This window comes from Botrytis sinoallii (assembly GCF_014898435.1).
Source record: "Botrytis sinoallii strain Bc 23 chromosome Unknown BSIN_011, whole genome shotgun sequence".
Classification (NCBI taxonomy): Eukaryota; Fungi; Ascomycota; class Leotiomycetes; order Helotiales; family Sclerotiniaceae; genus Botrytis; species Botrytis sinoallii.
Window position 1 is genome coordinate 641,393 of NW_024066038.1, and position 17,399 is coordinate 658,791.

General features: G+C 41.4%; 5 protein-coding genes across 5 annotated transcripts; 1 reads left to right on the forward strand and 4 right to left on the reverse strand.

Annotated features, from left to right (window-relative positions):
• Nucleotides 1–3,499: 3,499 nt before the first annotated feature.
• On the reverse strand, nt 3,500–6,728 carry EAF02_006850 (uncharacterized protein; the record flags this gene model as incomplete). The annotated part of the gene is made up of 15 exons (XM_038902898.1): nt 3,500–3,820; nt 3,896–3,995; nt 4,054–4,149; nt 4,206–4,281; nt 4,372–4,436; nt 4,492–4,659; nt 4,710–4,877; nt 4,929–5,096; nt 5,153–5,320; nt 5,377–5,544; nt 5,599–5,766; nt 5,821–5,872; nt 5,932–6,034; nt 6,087–6,233; nt 6,564–6,728. The coding sequence occupies 15 exons, from the start codon at nt 6,726–6,728 to the stop codon at nt 3,500–3,502; spliced, it is 2,133 nt and encodes a 710-aa protein (XP_038757219.1).
• Nucleotides 6,729–7,319: 591 nt separating this feature from the next.
• EAF02_006851 (uncharacterized protein) lies at nt 7,320–10,177 on the reverse strand (the record flags this gene model as incomplete). Its single annotated transcript, XM_038902899.1, has 7 exons — nt 7,320–7,611; nt 7,681–8,282; nt 8,338–8,625; nt 8,676–9,298; nt 9,350–9,791; nt 9,854–10,053; nt 10,106–10,177. The coding sequence occupies 5 exons, from the start codon at nt 10,175–10,177 to the stop codon at nt 8,364–8,366; spliced, it is 1,599 nt and encodes a 532-aa protein (XP_038757220.1). The 3' UTR covers nt 7,320–7,611; nt 7,681–8,282; nt 8,338–8,363.
• Nucleotides 10,178–10,682: 505 nt separating this feature from the next.
• Nucleotides 10,683–11,381, forward strand: EAF02_006852 (uncharacterized protein; the record flags this gene model as incomplete). Its single annotated transcript, XM_038902900.1, has 2 exons — nt 10,683–10,847; nt 10,974–11,381. The coding sequence occupies 2 exons, from the start codon at nt 10,683–10,685 to the stop codon at nt 11,379–11,381; spliced, it is 573 nt and encodes a 190-aa protein (XP_038757221.1).
• Nucleotides 11,382–11,641: 260 nt separating this feature from the next.
• Nucleotides 11,642–12,994, reverse strand: EAF02_006853 (uncharacterized protein; the record flags this gene model as incomplete). The annotated part of the gene is made up of 6 exons (XM_038902901.1): nt 11,642–11,671; nt 11,752–11,826; nt 11,898–11,927; nt 12,077–12,195; nt 12,405–12,472; nt 12,879–12,994. The coding sequence occupies 6 exons, from the start codon at nt 12,992–12,994 to the stop codon at nt 11,642–11,644; spliced, it is 438 nt and encodes a 145-aa protein (XP_038757222.1).
• A 562-nt stretch (nt 12,995–13,556) lies between these two features.
• EAF02_006854 (uncharacterized protein) lies at nt 13,557–15,632 on the reverse strand (the record flags this gene model as incomplete). The annotated part of the gene is made up of 4 exons (XM_038902902.1): nt 13,557–14,947; nt 15,008–15,092; nt 15,147–15,350; nt 15,438–15,632. The coding sequence occupies 4 exons, from the start codon at nt 15,630–15,632 to the stop codon at nt 13,557–13,559; spliced, it is 1,875 nt and encodes a 624-aa protein (XP_038757223.1).
• Between the last annotated feature and the right edge of the window lie 1,767 nt (nt 15,633–17,399).

The window sequence follows — 17,399 nt, forward strand, 5'->3', positions numbered from 1 at the left end:
AGGAGAATTTCTCTTTGGTCGCGAAATTTGGTAGCCTTTTAATTGTTCACCTTTTTTACATTTTTGGAAAGTGTCCAGTCATTATATGATTGGTTGAAAATGAGTTGGAAAACAATCGGCGCACTTTTTCATGAGTCCGTCCTTCTCCTCTTCTCCATAAAATTGACTATCGATAATGGAAGAAAGTGTCCAGGCGTGCTAGTTATTGACTAGAGTAAGTTTTCTGTACTTGCTATCTGTCCAAGTGATGATGATGACTTCATTGAGCTTTTTTTTTAAAAATTAAACAATCTCAGAATGATCATATGAAGTACAATGACAGTGACAATATTGATGAACGCGTACTAAATGGTTATTTACGCATACCTCCCAAGAACGGTCCACCTCGGCATTGACACCAAGACTTTGATGGTTTGATGGTTGGATGGTTGGATATTCTGATACTGAGATCTTGAGACGGTGGGATCTTGATACTTTGATACTTTGGTACTGTATACTTTATACTTTGATACTACAATAGGCTACATAGTACTCTCTTAACTGATTGATATCAAAAGAAGACATTGATATGACTCTTTGGTACACTACGAATACTCGAGTGATTATGTAAGAGACCAGTCGAGTATCATCTCTACCTAGGTAGTTACCGTTAAGCATTTCTACTCCTGTGTCATCTACAACTAGTACGAACCACTTAAACGCCGACTTGTTTTATTTATTACTTGTACTACGCAATACTTATTAGCTATGCATCCATTCCTCGATCCATTCATCACATCCATCTCACCCATCACATCCACTTAGATCCTTCCATCCTCATCAAGAATCCTATCCAAAGTTAATTCACTCTCATACCTACTACTCACTCTCTCTCTCACTCTCACTCACACTCTCACTTACCATCTGTGCTTTCTATTTACGCGTTACGTTCGTGCTTGCCCTATATCATCTCCACTTTTCTGCATAAGAACGTACCCTCCAACTTTATTCCCTCGACATTCTTCGGTCGATCGATCTCCAACCAGCGAATATATGAAATCTCTTTTACTTGGATCAATTTTCACATATATGATTATCTATTAGATTGTCATATTTGAATCTTCCTATTACAACTACTCCGAGACTCGATATTTCTTGACTAACTATAATTTCTTCTCTCTCTCGCTCTTGGCTAAACTAGTTAGGTAAGTTAACTAAACATAAATATAAAATTCATTCTCAAACCTCGATAAAAGACTATCAGATCTCCATCTATCTATCTACCTAGTATCTATCTTATCTTAGATCTGATACATACCTACAAATGCACCACACGCATACTTATAAACTACTAGATCCAATACTAGTAACCAACACCTACCTAATCACCTTACTTAATACATCATCGATCGACTCCAATCCCACAAGTTCTAGACCCAAGACCCAATGATCCACACGTGCCACCATTAGCAAGAAATCTCATTCAACCCCGCACAATTCTTGGATCCGATTTTGATTTACCCTTTTGAGCCTCAATTATATATACATCTATTATGTTGGATATATATACCTGTTGATGTATATTGAATGATATGGTTATATCTATTAATTATCATTGTGGATTGATTTTATATTATTGTATCTTGAGAATGCTTATTTATTCTATTTACTTACACTATCTTGCAAAGTAGCAGACTTTTCTATTCGAATTCCATCACACCATACCGACAGATCAATAACTTCTCTATTCACCCATCCCACCCATCTCATCTCATCATTCTATACAAACCTATCAACTACAAAACAACTACAATCCTCTTCCTCACCATCCACCTTGGATTAGATTATACCAATCACTATACCACCCATAACCATCCCACCCATCCCATCTCAAAACACCACACCACACCACACACATCAAATACCCACCATCCCCCTCGAAAAACAAAACAATATCATCACTACACCGGTACCACAAGATCCATACCAATTCACTAATACTCCCTAGCATATATATATATAACCTAACCGTAGCATCTCATATCCACCAGCTCAATACTTTTCAACAATCACTTCATATAGAATGAATACCTTCACAAAAAGAACCCAGAGTATCTAATAATACAAACTATAGTTTAATAATCAAAGCTTGGAGTATTCAAATGCTATGGTAGGTATGAGGTAGTAAGCTGATATATAAGGGCTCGAGATGACGGATTGGTTTGGAATATTGAATTACTTACCTAGTGATTAGAATTCTTGCGAGATTCGATCCAGATATGTAGATGTAGATATAGATATAGATGTAGATACATTACCATAATAACTCTATTTTCCAGAATTACATGCCTAGGTATTAAAGATATCAACTATCTATCTATCCTACATCATCCAAGAAATCAGCGAATATTGAGGAACTATATAGAGAATTTTTGAATATCTATCTATCTAGGAATTTGTCTATCTACCTATCTATATATCTAATTATAAGAAAGAAGCTAGTGAAGAGAAGAAAAATTAAAGAATACGTCGAGATTTAAGAGTTAAGAGTCAGAATTAGAATATCTGGGCATGATGAAAATAAAAACTTTAGAAATGGAGATGAGATGAGGAGTAAAGGAGGCGAGGCGAGGAGAGGAGAGTTATCAAAAATCAAGAGAACCAATCAAGCCAGCGAACATCTCAGAAATCTTTTTTCTTAATATCCCTAAATACCTAGGTAAATAAGAATGAGAAAATATTCATAGGATAATATAGGATTTTAAGTCATGTTAGTTTAGATACCTAGTTCTGTTCATATTAATCAATTTAGATGAGTAAGATGAGTAAGATACTTACTATCTAGGTAAATAGATAGTTTGAGATGTGGAATTTGATGGATATGTATAGGTACCTCCCTCTTACCTCCATTCTCTCCAACCTCCATTCTCTCCAACCTCCCTATCTATCTACCTACAAACTTACTTTCAAAAAGTAAATAAAAATTCTTATAATTTTAATTGCTAGACTGCGGTTTGGAGAATCCACGGATTAGATATATAATTATAAATCCATTTTTGAAGAAATAACCCAAGATAGAACAACACAAGATAGAACAGGACAAAATCGAATCGAATAGAATAGAATTATAATATCTACAAATAAATTAAGAATTACCCCCTAAAACCCCTCTCACTCATCCCTCTCATCCATTCATTTCCCATCCGCTTTCCAAATAAAATTCATCAAAGAAAGTATCCCCTCAAATATCCAATATCCAATCCTTAACACATCCATTGTATCGTTTCGTATCGTTATCTTCTTCCTTCTCTCATGCCATTCAATATTATCCATATCCGAATCCATATCCATAATGCTCCCCATTCTTTTCTTCATATCATTGTGTGTATATGCATCCACCCAGTCCAGTGAAGAGAAGAGAAGAGAAGAGAAGAAAAGAAACCAAGCATCGAAGCATCTTCTCTTCTTAAAAAAAAAAAGAGAGAGAAGAAAAATGCCACCCCATCACCCACTCATCCATCTACAAAAGCGCCAAAACCCCCATCACAAACCCCATCACCAACCCCGGTGCATTCATCCCCGCATTGTTCGCCTCCACCGGCGCACTAGGCGCAATCGTAGCTACGCTGGTCGCCGCAATACTACTTACGCTAACGCTAGGCTGAACGAAATAGCTCGTTGTCTGGCCCCCAACGGTCAAAGTGCTGGGTTGGATGTAAGTTGATGTTTGTACGTGGGTTGTGTTTGCGTAGTAGGTTGTTCCGAGGATGATGGTGCGGACGATGGAGGGAACGGTGACGATGGCAATGGTTTCGATGGTGTGGCCGATTGTGGTTGGAATCTGGGAATGAGGTTAGAGTGTGTTGAGAAGGGTGTGGGGAGAAAGTGGAAAGAGATAAGAGAATGGAATACTTGCATAAACGGTGGTTTCGCCAGTTGCGGCAGGGAGGGTAGATGTCAAGATGTGAACTGCGGTCACTTGGATGGTGTTTGTTTGGGTGGCGGTCAAAACGATGCTATGAAGATGTCAGACTATAATGCTTCTCGGGTAGGAAGAGAAATTTTTGGGCTTACGTTGATCCAGCACTGATGGTTGTGTATACGCTTTCGATGCATGTAGTCGTCTCGTATACATCAGTAGTCTTATATTCAGTAGCTTGAGTTGTAGTGCTGAAGCTTGTTAGTCTGGGCTCAATGTTTTGACTTTCGATGGAGGATTGACTCACTATTGAACAATAGTAGTAGGAACCTGGACTTCAGTGACGATTGTACTGGTATATACTTTTGTGATCGGAACACCAGCTAGAAGGTGACTATCAGTATTTATTTCTTCGAACATTCAAGTCATTTGAAACATTGAATACATGTGAAACTTGGGAATGGGATTCATACAGATTGTTTGGATTTCAGTGACTGGGCATAAGCTAGTAGACGTCTGATAGACGTAAGTTTCGATTCTTTACACTTAATTAGCCAAAATATCAAATGGAGAGCAAGAGCCCAAAAACTTACGTCTTAGTTCCTCCCGGTAAAGTAGTTTTTGAGTAGTCCGTGGTATATACATCAGTAACTATAAGGCTAGTTGACGTCTTTGTAACAGTATATTCGATTCCAGAAACGGTTTCGACTTCAGTAACAGGGCAAAGACTAGTGATAGTTTGAAGTACTCCAGTTGCAATACTATTTTGCTTATTAGTTTGTTGCCCTCGCATATAAGAAGGAATGCTCACGTGGTGGTTTTCGCAGGTAGAGTAGTTGCTACTTCGACGGTGGTTCCGACATTTGTGACAATGAATGAAGTAGTTGTGTAGATGACAGTTACCAGGCTTCCCGAGACTGTCTTTGTCTCTGTGACTGGGCAGAGAGAAGTTATTGTAGAAATAACTCCAGTGACAGCGCTAGGAAGAAGTTAGCTTCCAAAGAGAAGAGAGTGAAACGGGCTTGCTTACGTTTCCGTCTTGTCGGGAGCAGTGGCTGTAACTTCAACATAGGTAGGAAGGATCGTTGTGTACAACGATGTAGATGTGTAAGTTATGGTCTTCTCTTTTCCTGAAATAGTGGTAGTTTCAGTGATAGGGCATAGGCTTGTGAGAGTTTGGACCACTCCGGTCTCGACCCTGTGAAAAACATTAGTCGAGGAATAAAAGCGTAGAAATTTGGGAAGGATTTATACGTCTTTGTATTATCAGGAGCAGTGGCTGTAACTTGGATATAAGTGGGAAGGATTGTTGTGTATAATGACGTCGATGTGTAAGTAACCGTCTCTTCCTTTCCTGAAATGGTGGTAGTTTCGGTAATAGGACAAAGACTCGTAAGAGTTTGGACCACTCCGGTCTCGACCCTGTGAAAAACATTAGTCGAGGAATAAAAGCGTAGAAATTTGGGAAGGATTCATACGTCTTTGTATTATCAGGAGCAGTGGCTGTAACTTGGACATAAGTGGGAAGGATCGTCGTGTACAATGACGTCGATGTGTAAGTAACCGTCTCTTCCTTTCCTGAAATCGTAGTTGTCTCGGTAATAGGACAAAGACTCGTAAGAGTTTGGACCACCCCAGTCTCAACACTACGAAAGCCATTAGTTCAAGAATAGGGCGTAAAGATTAGGAAGAATCCATACGTCTTTGTATTGTCAGGAGCAGTGGCTGTAACTTCAATATATGTAGGAACGTGAGTTGTATACATTGATGTTGACGTATAAGTGACTGTCTCTTCCTTTCCTGAAATCGTAGTTGTCTCGGTAATAGGACACAGACTCGTAAGAGTTACAACCACTCCCGTTTCAACACTACAAAAGATATTAGTTTAAGAACAGCTTAGGGATTTAAAAAGAATTCCATACGTCTGTGTAGTGTCAGGCGCAGTGACAGTGTTAACGATCGTGGTGGGTACAGCTAGACTCAGATATCAGCAATGATTCGTCAACATCTGGGTGAATCCTGAAAATTCTTACCAGTTTCGACAATAGAAGTGGTGGTGTATGTCTTTGTGTAGGTATTTCCGGGAGCAGTGACGGTCTCCGTTACCGCGCAGGTGGTGGTATACGTAACGATAACCTAAAAAATGAGTCAATCCCAATGGTAAGTAAACGTTATGGAATGTTCTTACATCGGTGGTAGTGGTTGCCCATCCAGTTGGGCCAGGTACAGTGACAACTCCACCGCAGCCTCCAACGCAACTAGTGACAACTACGGTTGATGTAGCGATACTTGTAACCCATTTCGTTGTTCCTTCTTCGGTGGTGGTTGAAGTGACCTATCAGAAACGAATAAGCTTTTGCCTTTAAACGTGGCAGCATGTGACCATTATGGTATGAGATCTTCATCACTATTTGAATCTTTCTTGGACTTAATGGATAGGTTTCATCTAATGAAAAAGACGAAATTCCTCTCAAATGTGAGAAAGCTCTTGAACATTGACACCACTCACCCTTTGACAAGGTGATGTTGATCTGAAAGATAGGAAGTAGAGATGAATTCATCCAATGTTCTAAACGAAATCAAACAATAGGAATCTTTACGACCATCCCACAATCTTCATTCCATCCTAACGATACAACACGTCAACAAGATGAATCTTACTTACAGGACAGATAGTGGTTGAAGTATAAGTAGTCCAAGTAGTAGTATCAGTCTCGACGGGATACCCAGGCGGGCTTGAATAACCAGGAGGACTTGAATACCATCTTTCCTGAATCCCTTGAGCGAGAGTCGAAGTGGCCAAAGCCAATAAAGCGAAAGCTGCCTTCATGATTGCAATATGTAGCAATGTGTTTTGAACTTGTACTGCGTCAAACTTGTATAACGATAGCACACTCTGTACTTTGCACCACAGAGAATGGGTATAATGACCGACTTAAGTACTTGAGAGAAAGAGAGGTCTGAAAGCAAATCTTTCTGGCGAGGAGGTTGGAGGATTATAATATTTGGTAGAAGGTTGGGACAATCAGAAAATGAAAATAAACACAAACACATGCGGGAACAAGGGGACTATTATCTATGGAATGGCAAAGAAATCTTGATCCTACCTTGAAAAGATATCTAGTCAATCTTAGTACATCTCATAAGGCCGCATATGATTTCATGCTGGCGATGCAAATTTGGGCAAGTATCCGTATCTTTTCTGGTCTACTAAGACATAAAAAGGTCTCCTCTAACTGGCCAACCAGTATGCTACGTAGTTTTGGGATACGAGTATAGTACTGACCAACAACAGTTCCCTCAATTCCGAGCCAAGCTTTGAAATAAGAACTCTAAGTATAGTAATACGAAAAACTCGTGTATATAAACATATGTCAATTCACTTGATTGTTAACCATTTCGGAGGCTGCAGTCGTGGGGAAAAGGCTGGCATAAACATGGGTTCCTAGTCGCTTAATGCTGTGGAAGCAATATTATGATGCATGAAGGAGAAAGGAACACGAGCTTTTGCATGATAAACAGTATTCTTACATGGTGCCACCTCATGAATCACATTTCCGGGGGAAAGCGAGGCCTGGTGACAAAATTTGTTCTCTGTTGTCCGTTCTCGAGGCCTCTAGAAATATCAAAAAAAACGTGGTGTGTCATTTTCTTGGTTAGCTTTGGTACCGGTAAACCAGGTAACACAACGATTTTTGTACCTTTAAAGATTGGTGAGTGATTTTCCCCTGCATAGGAAGTATGCTGACTTCCGTCTTCCGGCTAAATGATTTCCTACGCAGGGTACCGACCGAGCATGTCTTTTTATTACTAGAGCAAATCTCGAGATGCATATGAAAGACTTCTTGCTTCTTCGTATTTGACTTCAAAATGCATCAGGATCTACTAGCGAATGCGGGGAAGGTTGTCTACTAGGATCCTGTATTTGAATGGGCTGAAAATCTGTGTCATGCATAACAGAGGCGGGGTGAGGTCCAAGGTAAAAAAAAAATCAGGATATGTTGGAATATGAATCAATTGCTGTGCTTCAAATGAGATACAAATTTTTGCGAGGGAGATGCATCGATGATCCAATTAAGAATTCCTCGGAAAATAGACAATGAAAGCAGAGATGTGGCGGAAGGCTAACATTGTGCGATGATGGACTTCCGTTGGTAGCCTTTTCTCGGTACTATTTGTCGCTTTCGCTTCACTGTTGACCTTTCACCCAGTCGTTGCTGGGTATAAGTTGGGCTGTAAATAGGCCTCAATACCGTGACCGAACACGCCACCCAACAGCTTTGAGTCGTGAAATTTTCTTCCCGATATGTAAGCTGACAAAGTTCGCATGAGAAATCACCGAGTCGTACAGACTCACCGAATGTCGGGACAAAGTTCAGGTAATCTGGTGTGGTAAAATTTAGGTGGCTTAGGGTGGTATTGAGTCAAGCTATCTTTACCTTATTCGTAATTACTTACATCTCAACTAATCATCATCGTCGTCGGTGTCACTATCCCAACCTTCTTCATACGATTCCGCGATCTCGCCAAGGGAGTTACTGAGCGCCTCTCGTTCATCCATGCCAATAGCTCTATTTACTATTTGCTGAAGGCTTTTGATTCGCAGGGCCACAGACGTATCAGTCGAGAGAGATGTGCTGATTGAGATGTTCCTGACGTGCTCATCTTCATGGTTGAAGATACCTGGGAAACTATCGAGAAGTGGAAAAGATAATGGTGTATATGTCCTATAAGAATACAGTAAGAAAATGAAGATATAATCAAGAGGACTACTAACTTTGAAAGCAATGGAAGACTGGCAGCAATTCTAAGAGCTCGTTCACGACCCTCATCATTTCTGTCGTTTTCCTCATCGTATTCCTCATTTCCTCTATAATTCTCAACTTGGCCAAATACATGAACCTTGCCGGACTTCCGAGGACCGCGAAATTGCTCTCCTGTTTCTGTAGGAAAGAAGTCCATATCAAAATTGGCAGTATCATTCTCCGCAGGCACATCCTCACCACGACTTAAAGATCTTCCTGAAGTAATCCTCGTATCTGTGGCCTGCGAATGTCCGTTCGTTCCTGTATGAATGGTATCATTAATTCCTGCTTCAGGCTGTTGTTTCACAGACATGCGTAATTTCGCAATATTCTGATTGCCATTGACATTCAATGTGCTTGCCAATTGGTCTAAAGTCTGCCTTGTACCATTTTGAGGCTTTAATCTTGAAGGCAGTGTCATGCTTTCCATCGCAGAAGACAACAAGCCAGAAACTTCCCATGGAGAACTCGCGTCCAATTTGACGTAGCCTGGCAAACGTGTCGATGGTAGGGTAATTGGAATGAAAAGGGACGTCTGTGGAATGATTTCCGATATTGATTTCGCCGTGTTCGACAACTTCAAGAACCGTTTTTCCTGTCAAAATCAGTACTGATATGAACTTCACCTCAGCTCACCACAACTTACTCGGGGTGTTCCCTTGATATTATCCTCCAGACCCCAAAACCATATCGTGGTCTTACCATATTCATCTCTCAAGCGATCCATATATCGAGCAGCAAAACCACCCCAAGCATCGTCGATACCTCCCATTATCTGTATGCCTTGCATATGATCAGCTTCCTCGGCAAAAGGTCGAAGATCACGATCCAACAAATCATGCTCTTTATCTAAGGAACTGAATAATTCTTCACCAGCATCCCAATTTTCGAATGGCATCAAAGATGAATTCAATTCATACTCATTGAGTTGAGCTATTGACCTTGGATGGTAATAGACACGATTGAAGTCTGACCAATATCGCACCGATTCTGAGGTGAGCTTTGGTGGTTCGAGGCCTTCTTCCAAACTTTGTTGATATGAACTCTGTTGGATGGCCGTTTGCCGTTGAACTACAGCTGGACCATTCCTGAAATGAAGTTAAAATCAGCAAAATTCTCGACTTCTTATCGATACATCTAGACTTCTTACCATAATCCATCAGTAATAACCGGTTCATCTATTTGATACAAAGCATTAATCTTTCTCAAAGAACCAAATCCCCCTTTCAGATCATAAATCAAAGTTCTCGGAGTGAAGGTTTCACTACCATCAGCTCCAATCCCAGGTCTAAAGTGAACATCGTGATCAATAAGAGATTCTTGATCCGCCGAATATGTAAAGTATGATTCCTATTAACAAGTCAAAATACGTTGACAAATCTAGAAAAAGATGTAGTATTACCTGAGTATTCCAGAAATGGGTAGCAAGATAATTACTCTTCTGCCCCAACTGAAGGGTAATGACTTCATGCATATTCTACTACTTCCAGGGGTTTCCCCAAAAAGGTATCCAGTGCTCTGAGTATTGACAGCTGTCAAAGTTGTCACAGCCTCTTGTGGCGATGGAAATGGTATGCTTTGATTATCGCTCAGCACTCGCATGAAAGATAACGTTTAATGCATAACCAGCTTACCTAGTGTATATGAATGTCAAACTTCGGGACTGTCAGATAAACATACAATGAAGGTATCTACCTAGGTATCTGGTGATGTTCGAAAGAAGGGGAATTTGGAAAATCTTCCCAAGATCAAATTGTTTGATACTGATACATTACTAACCTTACAAGGCAGGATGTCAGGGGTTACGATAAGATAACAGACCCATGCGAGCCATGCATAAGAAAGCTACCCCACGTCACGAAGCTTTTTCCCCTCTATGAAATCATCGATATGATCCTGTCGCTTCCCTTTCTCCGATTGTTCGAGAATATCAACATCAACAGCTACATCAACAGTCACATATACATACTAATTTTAAAATGACTTTCCAACAAGAACTTAATTCATGGGTTTCTCCATCTCCAATTGACGTCCAATCACCTCCAGAAATCAATTCCAGAGCACCTTCATCATCCAAACTCCCATTCCCAAATCCTAATGGAAACCCTACTATTATCACATTCCTCAGACATTGCGGCTGCCCCGTGAGTTTCTAGTTTTCTTTCTCACATATACACTCCTTCTTACTTTCCATGTATACCTCAAGACAATTGCCTTCTTCTGAAATCACTTCCAAAGTCCAATACATAGCTAACCCCCTCTCTCTCCAGTTCGCAGAAAAGACCTTCCTCACCCTCCGCAATCTCGCTGTCTCCCACCCAAATATCAACATAATAGCTATCTCCCATTCCACAGCATCTTCGACTGAGACTTGGCTTGACTCGCTCGGCGGCGCCGGTCCCATCCAAGTAATCGTTGATTCTGATCGAGAAATCTACGCGCAATGGGGATTAGGCACTAGTTCCGCCTGGCACGTATTAAATCCCTGGAGTATGTTTTCCGTCTTTAAGCTTGGGCGCGAAGAAAAGATATGGAATAGACCTACGGAGAGTGGAAACCGATGGCAGACGAGTGGGAGTTGGGTTGTGGATAAGGAGGGGATTGTGAAGGGAGGGGGAGTGGCGAAGAGTGCGGATGATATTATGAATTTTGAGGAGGCTATTAAGTTGATTGAGTGATGGAGAGAATATATCCCAACAATATTATGGTTGACGAATTGAGATACAACGACGATAGTCACTTGGATTTGGTAATTGGTAATGCTTGTAAGATATGTTTGGCAAAGCTAGAAGCTCGGAAGAAAATCTAGATTGTAGAAGTTCATATTGGTTTCGTCCAACCACAGTTTGATATGAAGTCTATCATAGTTAATTTTATGTCAATCTACACAAACCCTCCTATTCATCCGAAATTCCCATCCATCTTCGAATTTCCAACCTTATTTAGCATTCTGTACAGCAGCCGAATCCTAACAAAAATTCATCAGCCATTGATCCCCTTCTCTTTACTCCCTCAACCTGCATCAATGGCAACTAGAAATGTACTCACCAAATAAACTTGGTAAAATCCCAATTTCCACTTTCCGCTCTCCTGAACCATCTTGGCCCGTCCGGCCCATTCAACCTATTCCATATATGAGTATACGTCCACACGATATCATTCATAGCTATAAGATAAATAAGCATGACACTTACATCGGCCTTTCTTCCATCTTTCAATCCATACTATATCATCAAAGTATTAGCATCGCAATTCACACATCTTCCCTCTTCTTATCTTCCGTATTTTGCCCTCCCCACCATCCGCTCGCTCCCTTCACTCCAATCCAGACTCGCTGAAAGAGTAAAACACCAAGTAGATAGGAAGAACTCACAGCCACAACTCCAAACAACATAACCTCCGTCGATCCCTTTCCAAAAGGAAAGATTTTATGGGCCGTATGCAAACGACTTGCGACCTTTTCCCACATGCCCTTTCTAAAAGCGAGGATTTCTAAAGGTTTATATTAGCCTTTTCCTTTCTTCATCAAGTCTTGAAGTCCTATCCTCTATCCCCTTTTCTACTCGCTCATCCTCATTTCGTACAAAAAAAGCATTTTTTGCCCAATCCTCCAAACCTCGTGAGCCCCCCAACTCCTCCCCCATCATATCTCCTCCATCTATACCAAAGAATGCAAAACAAAAACGAAAGTCAAAACTCACCCTCCTTCCCCTTAACCCTCTTAATCCCCATGACTACCTCCGCATCTTCAGCAAATTGATTTGCATACCTATCGACGCATCCACATATTAGCTTGATCCTTTTGGCCCACCACTCTATCCAACTTCAAACCCATCCATCTGCATCTGCATCTCTAGAATTCTCCATCACTCAAATTCTTGCTTTCCCTTCAGTCCCCCAATTCCAGGATATCAAACTCATTCCTTTCCACCCTCAAAGTTCCATTCACATCCCCCCCACACCATAACCCTTCCAAACATCCAAGCCTCCGAAACCCGGAGTTCCCGATCCCCTCTTTCACTCACTCCTTCTACCCACCCCCTTCTCAAGAAACATAAGAAACATCCATTTACTCCTCGCCCCTCCCATTCCATCCCATCCCATCCCATCTCATCCCTAACTCAGCTCCTCTCCAAAACTCTCCGAACAAAAGAACCAAAAAAATCTCAACTCACTCCTCGTGTTTTTCCTCCGTATCACTCAACTTATAAAACGCCTCAAAAAACTCCCTAATCCCCTCATCCACTTCAACCCCTTGCGGATATTCCGATTTGTATGAATGCTGCGACATCTTTACTAACTACCTAGGTACTGATGATGAGGTGATGATGAATCAACGAAATGCCTTGAGAACAATGTATAGTGTGTGATGAGAAAGTCAATGACAAACGTATCCTTTGCAGATGCTGTCAGGGTGGGGTGCTTCGGGGAGCTTGAAATGTGGGGTGCCTCACGGGCCCGAGTAGATCTCATCTCGTCATAAACATTCGTCGGACATACACATGCAAGCTCAGTGTAGAATCACTTTAAACTTTGATAGGCATAATTTAGAAGGTTTATAATGTACTGGTTCATCCATATACTACACTCCATTTAATGAGAAGGCTATTCCATTCATCAAAAAATAAATAATAAACCTAAGAAACCATAAAACCCCCGTATCATTCTCCGTATTTTGATCAAAGCAAGCAACCGACCAATGTGCTGAATAAATTTCGTACTCCATCCATACCAGCGCCACCTTATCCCTATGATATAATTGTATTGAAGCGACGTTCAGCCCATGATATAGCAAGCAACCATCCCAGAAAACTCCACCCGATCGATACAACCTCATGATACTCAAAAATCAACTACTCATCATCGTCATCTGTTTTTAGAACGGGATACAAGCTCTCAGATGGCTTCTCTTCCGTCTTTGTTGGGATATCTTTCATATCAACATCGGCTGCAGAAGCCTCTTCTTCATCCTTGACATACTCTCCATTTTGAAGACGGTCACTGACATATCTTCTCAAAGCTTCAATGACACGAATGTTCTCGATCCATGCCTCTTCAGCTCTATCGCGAGCACTTTCGAGGGTATCAACTGATCTGACTGTAGGTGAAGTTACGGAAAGAGCTGGATCAATGTTACTTGTGACATCAGTTTGAACAATAGACTCAGGGCGAGGAGTTGTTTCTTTTGGAGATGGCGATGGAGAGCTAATAGTAGCGGTCTCCATAGACTCGCGATATTGACTAGAGTTGAGTCCACCAGCACTTCTTTGAAGTATACCACCAGAGTAACGACGGCGAGGATCACTATCAAAGTTTGTGCCAAGTGTAGATGTTGGTGCAGTTGCTGAGTGATGTGGAGAGTATCCGAGAGATACTGCAGGGAGATTGGGGTATGCTGCAGTTGAAGTGGAACTGTGTCTAGAGATGGGAGACAATCCACTTGAGGACATTGGAGAATTGCCAGAAGTATATGAAACGGAACTTGAGGAAGGTGTTAAAGCTGGTGTACCAGATGAATGAGATGAGTGGGTAGCAGTCATTGGTGCTGAAGCGTAAGAAGTCGAAACATGTGGTGCCATTGAACCAATGTTGTGAATTTGAGTTTGTGGTGGTGAGTGACTTTGACGGAAGTTGATAGACTGGTGAGTGTAATGAGCACCGGGTTGATGAATGCCTGCTGCTGCTGCTGCATTTGAACTTTCGTAGACTGTTGATTGCATTTGCTCCAAGAATTGATCAATGGAATTCAAATCACTCTTGGTCCTCAAGTTTGGTAGAGGTAGGGAATATTGGTGTTGTGGAATAGGACCTCCATGACCACCATGACCACCGTGACCTCCATGGCCATCAGTTGGAACTAATTGAGGTGTGGAATGAATGTACTCATGGATAGCTCCACCTCCGATAGGAATGCCTTGTAATGCCATCAACCTTTGGTTAACTTGTTGATAAGAATTGGCATCAATTTGACGACGCTTAGCAGCACCAAAAAAGTCATTTAAGTTTTCATAATTTCGCTTTTTCTCATCCCAAGCTGCGTGTTGATTAAGGTCGGGGTTGTGAGACATCTGGTAATAGCCTGGGCCTCCTCCATATGAAGATGGTGGGGGATGGGCGGGTGCATAATATCCACTGTGACCGCCATGGTGCGAATTGCCATACATCCCGGAACCAGGGTGCATTGAAGGATTATGGTCATAATAACCCATGGGGTTTGCTGCAAGGTGCTGCAAATTAGCAATTACTACATGAGAAAAGTTAGAGACATTTAAATGAGCAAAAGGCAACTTGCGCCCTTACGTACCTTTGCCACCTGGTTGTCTATAGCCTCCGTTTGGGCCACCAGGTTGTTCTGGAGATCTCAATAGAACGGAATCATCGGCATGCGTCTGATAGTATACATTAGCACAGCCGAAGGGATACACGCCAGCTCTCCATCTTACCTTGACATGCTTCTTCAAATCTTGAGGACGCTTGAATGCTTTTCCACAGAATTCGCATTTGTGAGGTTTGAGTGGAACATGCACACGAATGTGAGATGTAATATGATCGCGTTTAACGGTAGTAGTACGGCATGAGTTCCAGCCGCAAGTGAGGTTTAAGTTGTTGGTACTTTTTCTACCAACATGTTTCTCGCAGATATGTTCCTAAGATAGAGTATAAGTATGAAGACTTTGGAATGATGCAATGTATGATAGTATAGAACTATGGAAACCAAACACAACCAGACATACAAATAAAGATTCTGGAGTAGGGCATCTTTCAGAACATTTCTCCCATTGACAGAGTAAACTATCATCAGATACAACATTTTGTTGAATTGATGGAGTTACTGTGGAGGTAGCTTCTGCATTGGAACTCGAGGCTGTCGAAGTCTGAGGTTGTGCAGTTTGTTGCTGCTGTTGCTGCTGCTGGTCTTGACTTGACATTGTGAATTGGGGAATAGATCAAACAGATCGACCAATGAAGGATAGTCGGTTAATGGAGGCTGTCACAGACTAGACTGTGTATGGAAATAGGTTTATCCAAAAGGGGTATGGGTCTTGGCTGTATCAATATCAGATTGATGGAAGCAACTTAATCGATAAAAGTGCAACGTTTTGATAAAATAGAGATGGCAAAGTGAAGTCAAAGAAAGAAGGAAACTCTTATTCTTTCGAATTGTGTTTCTCTCAAGAGCTATCCAAGCAAAGGGAGGATCTTGGTGCCTTCTTGTAAGAAGAACGGAATCCATGGGCGGGACCAAGTCTTGGCAAGAACTCTTGGCGACCGTATTAAGTTTGGCTTCCACTCCTAGTCTCTTGGCATTCCACTCGGATCAAACTTGAGTGGATTATTTGATTGGCTGATGTTTCTTGGCGTGTATGGAAGGAACATGTGCAAAGGCAGTAAGAAAATTGCCCCAAATTGCCAATCACTTTTGCGAGCCTTTTCCAACCAAGAGATTGCGCCCGAGGCCAAGATCGGAGAAACTTGGCTCTCTTGGCTCTGCGTATTGTCTTGGTATTTGGGCTGTGTTTTCTTACGTTGAACTTGACCTTTTTTATCTTATCATGTTCTTGCACCTTCTCCATTTGTCCCCTCAAGAGTTTCATGTTCACAAGATGATTCAATCTGAAATGACCGTCACACCATCTGTCTCTGGGTGAATTTGGGAACAAAAAGTTTAATGTATTAGGATGAGTACGGTGTAGGTATGACGGGATGGTATGATGGAGAAAAGGATCCCAAGTGCTTATTAGTCTGGTAGTTGAGTCTAGACAAGTCAAGAAGTATACCTCTACATACATACTAGGTAAGTGTTCGGTTACATTTATTAATAAATAAGCTTCACAATACTGACGATACTGTATCTTTATCTTTTACCTTGGGTATCCATCTCTACTATATAGAGTTTGACCTAGAGAGATGAATTGCGCCTAGTCACGGTATAGAACGTAGATGATATTATTACTGTATATGAGATTCAATTTGGATCATAATGCAGGCCCCGGTGGTTACACTTGACGTCTTCTAATTCGAGTACATCGTACCATACTTTCTCATTACGTATAGTACCTATGAAGGTATGCAAAGAAGAGGCAGCTGAGTGGATGGGATGGAATGAGATTGAATTGATATTATCCTCAAGTACCTACGTGCAGTGTGGGCGAGGTAGGTCAAAGAAAGGCATGGTATTAATTATCTCACAAGAGGCATACATACCAAAGTAGATGGATTTTAATAAATCGAATCCTTCAAAGTTGGCTTTCCTATTGCCTCGAATGCTTCAAATTCCTCACACTCCTCACACTCCTCTCAAAGACGCCGTTCATACTATACCAGACTCGAATAGTATTTCCGTTAGACGACCAGCCATCAGCTAACTTGTCAGCTTGTCTCGTATCTATACGAGTATGTCACCATCACACATCTTAGAAGACCCTATGGAAACTCCGTGTGTCGAAAGTGGTAAGATTCCGTTGAACAAAGTGTCACTCGATTGATGCGATGAGAGTACAGAGTACGGAAACAGTAGGTAGGTATCGGCAAATAATCAACTCATTTCTCTCAAGCTTTCTTCCATTTATGCGGGGTGGGATGATCCACCCCTTTTGCACTTTCAGCTGACTGACTGAGCGCTTTAATTTAATATCCCCATATCCATTCCAATGCTGCAGATGTACGAAGACGGAGTCTCATACCATGGATGGCCA